The sequence below is a fragment of the Thalassophryne amazonica genome, chromosome 12 (genome assembly GCF_902500255.1).
Source record: "Thalassophryne amazonica chromosome 12, fThaAma1.1, whole genome shotgun sequence".
Taxonomy (NCBI): Eukaryota; Metazoa; Chordata; class Actinopteri; order Batrachoidiformes; family Batrachoididae; genus Thalassophryne; species Thalassophryne amazonica.
The window spans coordinates 37,141,997-37,148,855 of NC_047114.1; the positions used below are offsets into that span (position 1 = coordinate 37,141,997).

At 40.7% G+C, this 6,859-nt stretch overlaps 1 protein-coding gene across 1 annotated transcript; it reads left to right on the forward strand.

Annotated features, from left to right (window-relative positions):
- On the forward strand, nt 1-4,148 carry LOC117521890 (piggyBac transposable element-derived protein 3-like). The gene is made up of 3 exons (XM_034183245.1): nt 1-1,728; nt 2,593-3,416; nt 3,529-4,148. Exons 2-3 carry the CDS (start codon nt 2,644-2,646, stop codon nt 3,536-3,538), a joined length of 783 nt encoding a protein of 260 aa, XP_034039136.1. The 5' UTR covers nt 1-1,728; nt 2,593-2,643; the 3' UTR covers nt 3,539-4,148.
- Nucleotides 4,149-6,859: the final 2,711 nt, after the last annotated feature.

Sequence of the window (6,859 nt, forward strand, 5' to 3'; positions counted from 1 at the left end):
TTTAGTTTTGTGTCATGTCTGTGATCTGCTTTTTTTCTACAAAATTAAACAACTGAATGAACATCCTCCGAGGCCGGTGATTCCATAATTTTTGCCAGGGGTTGTAGTAGAATTTATTACCCAAAAACAGAGACATTCAAATACATTCCATCTTAAAATTTTAACAGGAAAAACAGCAGAATGTGGATTTTATGGTATAGTACAGGAACAAATTTAAAATCTTTGAAGATGACAGTGATGATTTTGCATAGGGACAAAGCTCATAAAATTGGTTTAGAATGTGTGTCGGCTGCAGCCTTTAAAAATGGACATTTAAAAACTTGATTGAAAGAAAAGAAGCGTTTTCAGGTCTAAGAAATGCACCTGTTTATGTTGCTTTAAATGGAAAAGAGCTGATGCTCACAGCACCACCTTGCTGCGGAGAGATGTAATTCCTACACTACCATCTCTGCCACATGTGGAGTGGGTGTGTCACCCCACACACTGATAATAACAACATTAAAGCAGAATTACACACACAATGTTATGTATCAAATGAGTGTTTTCAGGCCTAAATTTTGTTTTGGGCAGAATTTTCTCCATGCACACAATTTACATCCAAACTGGACTTAACTTCCTGTGAAACATCACTGGTTGTGTAGGCAGTTTTCTCAAGCATCATTTATTTTAAATGGTTCTTTTTTTTTTTTTGCTACCTTTCATTGTTGCATATAGTTCTTGATGTATTTTTAGGCATATTCCAAGCTGCACTGTTAGAAATTTAGGCCTGAAAGCTTAAGACTTGTGATGTCAGAGCAGGTTGCTGAGGGGATAAAGAGTTGTCTGTCCTTGGACAAGACCCTTGCCATCTTTGTCCACCCAGTTGTGAATGGCTACTGGCCTTGGCTGGGGTAGTAACCGGCATTGTCCTGGTATCCTGTCCAGGGGGAGTCAGGCTCTTGGATGCTTGGAGTGACAGAATCTGGAAATCTGCAACAACAGGTCTCCAAAGGATGTCGCAGAAGTCTTATGAATTCGCAGAATTCTTCTGAAGCATGTTGTCTATGCTGGTTGTGAGAGATGGACATATGTTTTGTTTTTCTGGTGCAGCAAGCAGCAGTTCTCTGTTTAAAGTGACAGGCAGAGAAACTGGTCTCATCAAACATCTGTATAAAAAAAAAAAATGGGTGGGCAAGAACCACATGATTTAGCCCCAACCAAGCTTGAATAACCAGTGAACAGCAGCTGCTGATGTAATAAAGCCCCATTAAACACGTGATGTTTTCGTTTTGATACAGACTCTCGAACAATGTTTTAAAAGGTTTTCAACAGGTTTAGATATACTGTGGAACAGTAGTTCAGATTTGCAGTATTGACAAAAAAAAAAAAAACCCTCTTGTATCACTGTCATCCACATGCATTCTATTCATTGTTCAGTTTTATTTTCCCCATTCTGTAGTTATTTGGTCCATAAAGTCAATTTTTCAGAGCCTAAAATGATGCCTTCACAGGGCTGGTTTTACTCACCCACTGTTGCAGAATTACAACAATTTTTATCCCCCAAAAAAAACTTTTTGGGGGGGGGTAGTTAAACCACATTAACATACTCATTTGGTCCTGTTGTTCAGCCTCAGAATGGTCATACATTTGTATATAAGGCCTGCCCTGGGGTTCAGAAGTCACAGAACCTCCAGATTTTTGAGACACCATCATCCCCTCAATTCATTGGATTGGATTAATCTGATTAAAGTAAGTTAAAATGCTTTAAATATTTCTGTGTGCGTTTGTTTGTTACAGTGTCTAGAGCATGTCCATATGTAGTCATTGTTGAAAATGTGTCTTACATTTTATTTAAAGCTTGTTTTGTAATTGTAATATTACAACGGGTGATTGTGGTAGTCAAAACAACCCAGTTTTGAGAGGAACTTCAATATAAATTTAAACACATGATTTACACACTCTAGCCTTATATTAGATGACATTATTGTATTAGAAACTAGTGTGCGATGATATATTGCCATGTGGGGTCGCCACAGCAAATCCAAGGTGGATCTGCATGTTGAATTGGCACAGGTTTTACGCCGGATGCCCTTCCTGACGCAACTCCACATTACATGGAGAAATGTGGCAGGGGTGGGATTTGAACCCAGAACCTTCTGCACTAAAACCAAGCACATTAACCACTTGGCCACCACCCCTGCTATATATATTTTTTAATTTACTTATGATTTTTAACCACATTCAACACTCGGTATTTTCCCCTTTTCACATAAAGCAGGACTTTCTAACAAAGTAATTCTGTTAGTCCACATCTTACCCTTGTCTTGGTTCATGGTAAGAATGTTCAGATCAATTCATAGTCAAAGACATAGTGGGGGGTGCTTGGGGGCATGTTTCCATTGTTCTGTAACAGGTGATGATGCTCAGGAACGTAAGGTGGTGGTGTAACTTGGAGGCGACTTGCACATCTATTAGTATGATAATCAGAGTTTACGATCATTCACCTATGCACTGTTGTGTGACCAGTTAAATGTGTGAATGGGTTACTTTAGTGCAATGTGTAAGCACTTCATACTAAAATCAATTTCCCCACCATCCCCTCTTGTTATACAGTTTATCTAGAATCTGCAGGTGGTACCCAAAGAGCACAATTCTGTGGATGAGATGATGATTCCTTTCAAGGAGAAGTTCTGCAGCATCAAGCAGTATATGCGATGCATGCCACAGCCATGGGGGTTCAAAGTGTGGGTGAGAGCTGGAATCTCTGGCATGATGCTTGACTTTGTTTACCAAAGGAGCGTGAACACTGGAGTACGAGTCAAATCTGAACTTGGATTGTCAGGTGATGTTGTGATGAGGCTTGTCTCCATACTTCCAAAGGGTCAGAACTACAAGGTCTATGCAGACAACTACTTCACCTCTGTTCCATTGGTAGTGAAGCTCCTTGAGCAAGAAATCCATTATGCAGGAACAGCCAGGCAGGTTCGCCTTCCCAACTGCAACCTTGATGAAAAGATCTTGAAGAAGGGTAGAGGAAGCTTTGACTACAGAGTGGAGGGGAAACACATCTGTGCTGTCAAATGGCATGACAACAGAGCCGTCACACTTGTGTCATCCTTCGCTGAACCAGAACCTGTGCAGAAGATTCAACGCTGGAACAAAGCCACCAAAACCTACACTGACGTTGAACGGCCTTACATTGTGGGTACCTACAACAAATACATGGGAGGCCTGGATTTGTTGGACTCATTCACAGCAAAATACAAGTTTGCCCTGAAATCCCAGCGCTGGTACACGTATATCTTCTGGCACACCATCACCCTTGCTGTGGTCAACGCCTGGCTCCTTTACAAGCAGCACTACCAATCTCCTAAGGTGCCAAACAAGGAGATAATGAACATGAGAAAGTTCCAGGCTCCACACTATCTGTCATTTTGGTAAGAATCTATTTCTGCTATTTGCAATGTTTGTGATATTTTTGACTTGCATCATCCTGCATTTTTGGCATGTACATGAATTGATTATTAATATTGATTCTTCTCTTTCCAGGTGGATATAACACCAAAAACTTCAAAGACAGGACGACCATCTTCAGCCAACAGGAGCCCAGGTGCAGCAGGGAGTCCTTTGAATGCTGGGAAGAGACCTTCCCCAGGTGATGGGAGTCCAAACGGTCCCTCTTTACAGAAAGCATGTGTGCAAGGACCAAACTGGACATTTCCCCATGAATATGAAGAGAGGACACTGCAGACATTGCAGTAAAGGGTATAACACCCAGTGTGCCAAGTGTGATGTTCGCCTGTTTTTCAGAGGACAAGAACTGTTTTTGGGAATATCACTGTAAATAAATAGCAAAGTTCTTGTCTTGCAATAACTGACTGTTCACAACATGACATTATTTTTCATGTTATACTGTTCTATACAAAAGCAAAACCCTGCAAATAAATCCTTAGTTCTGTACTGTTGATAGACAATGACCACAAATACAGGAGATTCTGCTCCCCTTAGAGCCCAAAGTTGCAATATTACATTTCTGTAAAAACCTACAAAAACATTTAAAAAAAAAAAAAAAACTAATTTTCTCCCTCAAAGGCCTCCTACAATAACGTCTTAACGACTGAAATTTTTTTTGTTTTTCTATATGTGGGTTTTACAGGGTTAAATATTTAGTTTACTGTCACATAGGCTTAAAGAATCTAAAACAATCCATTAAGTATTCACATTTAACAAGCTAGAGATGGAGAATTGGGATTTTTTTTTTTTTTAGTGAATCAATTGTTGCAGCTCTGTTCTTTAAGCAGTTGCTAGCGGGCACTGATGGGTGGATACATGTAAATTCAAACAGCTGTTTATAATTTTCCATAAGCCATCCAGCAGATGTCTATATATTACATAGTTAAAGCAAAGTTGCTTTTTCAGTTGACAGTTGACAGAATAAGCAGCTCATCCCACACTTCCCTATCCACAGCCAGGCCTTAACTCCTGGGGAATCCTTAAGCATTCCGAAGCCAGTCAGAACATGTAATCCTTCCAACATGTCCTGGGTCTTCTTAGGGGCCTCCTCCCAGGTGGACGGACCCGGACCTTTCTGTAGAGAAATGACCAGGGGACATCCCCACCAGACACCTGCACCACCTTAATCGGCTCCTTTCAGTGAAAAGGAGGAGCCACTGTACTTGGTCCATCCCGGATATTCAAGCTTCAATCCCTGTGCGAGCATAAGCTCAGATATGCTACAGAGCCTTTTTATAATCTAATGTACAACGCTAACTGACCGTTGTATTCGCTATGCACAGCCACAGCAATTAAGTGATCAACACCATACTTGCTATAGTGACTGGGCCCTTAGGGTGAAAGCATACGCGCGCTTTAATTACAATCATGACCCGCTCACTGGAGCCCTTATTTTCACAATTCACGTGGGTCAGATAGCAAAAATCAGACTTTACTTACTACGTAGTATTAGCTGGCTAGGGTGCACTTTAATTAAAATTTGTGCAAGTTAAAGTGCGTGTTTTTGCAATTATGCCTCCCAAGAAGTTGCAGGGACATCCATATTTTAGATTCCTGGTCTCTTGGTGCATGCACATCAGTTATTTCATGAAAAACGCACAACAGCCGCTTTAGTTTTTTTTTTAAGATGTTTGATGAAATACAGCACATCTGCTAATCTACTTTAACTGGTCCCCTGGTTTGGTCAGGAAATATTACAGCATGTGACTACATGGTTCTGATTACAGTAAAAACTGCTTCTGAAGTCTCAGGACTACCATTACCAAAGTTACAAGACTCCACCGCTGCTACAGGAGGAAAGCACTTTGTATGATGGACAAGTCACCCAGAACATGGTCTTGTCTCTTATCTCCCTTCAAGGAAGCGCTCTGATCTCCGCCTCACATTTGTTTGGTTTGTTACTAGAACAAAACAGGAATTAATGGTCTCAGTATACTTTTTGAAATTTCTTCAAAAAGGTTTCAGTTTTAGTATTATGACTCACTAAATACCTCACTCTTGAAACTAAAAATATAAGGCAATGCTAAAAGACCCTCAGCCATATGAGCATCATCATCTTTATAATTTGCAGTTATTTAATTGGTATCCCAGTGCAAATGCATATATAATTATACATTAAGATCCTATTGTCTTACTTATTTGTACATGCTCAATCAAGCCCCTCGATCAATCAAACAATATTTACATTTATGAATTTTTGAGAGACTATTTGCCCAGCGACCAGGTACGTAATGGCAAGAGGTCTATTCACCCGATCACTGGTTGAAAGGCACAAATAGACTAACCGGCCAACCACTGGATTTGATCACTACCTGATGGCAGTCCAATACCTCGCGGATGTGGCAGATCAAGATGCTGACAGCATGATTATGGCACAGGTGTGCCTTAGGCTGGCCACAATTAAAAGCCACTCTGAACTGTTCAGTTTTAAATCACACAGCACAATGCCAGAGATGTTGAGGGAGTGTGCAATTGGCACGCTGACTGCAGAAATGTCCACCAGAGCAGTTGCCCATGAATTGAAGGTTAATTTCGCTACCATAAATTGTCTCCAAAGGTGTTTCAGAGAATTCCTCAGTACATCCAACCAGCTTCACAACTGCAGACCGCATGTAACCACACCAGCAGATACACCAGCCCAGGACCTCCACATCCAGTATGTTCACCTCCAAGTTGAACCAAAGAATTTCTGCACAAACTGCCAGAACCAGCTCAGAGAAGCTCATCTGCATGCTCATTGTCCTCATCTGGGTCTTGACCTGACTGCAGTTCGCTGTTGTCGTAACCAACTTCAGTGGACAAATGCTGACATGCAGTGGCATCTGGCTGGTGATCAACACTATGCGAAGGTGATGGTCACACCAGATACTGACTGGATGTCTGACCCCCCCCCCCCACATAAAGCAAAACTGCACATTTTAGAGTGACCTTTTATTGTAGCCAGCCTAAGGCACACATGTGCAATAATCATACTGTCTAATCAGCATCTTGAAATACCACACCTGTGAGGTGATGGATTATCTGATTAAAGAAGTGCTCAGTAACAGATTAGAGATTTGTAATGAATATCTGTCTTGTGTAGATAGAAAATGTTTTTGATCTTTGAGTTCAGCTTGTGAAAAATGGGAACAAAAACAAGAGCGTTGCATTTACACTTTGTTCAGTGTGTACAAATTGTGTCCTGTATTAAATATGCAAAAACGGTACAGATCATAGACACTTATCCTTTCTGTCCTTGTGAGAAATATTTACTAATGCATGGGGTTTTTTTTAAACCCAAAGTCAGATATCTGAAGTGAATTCTGTCATCCCAACAACCTGTCAAGTTGATAAAAATTACCATTCTCATAATGGACATTTGAAGCAA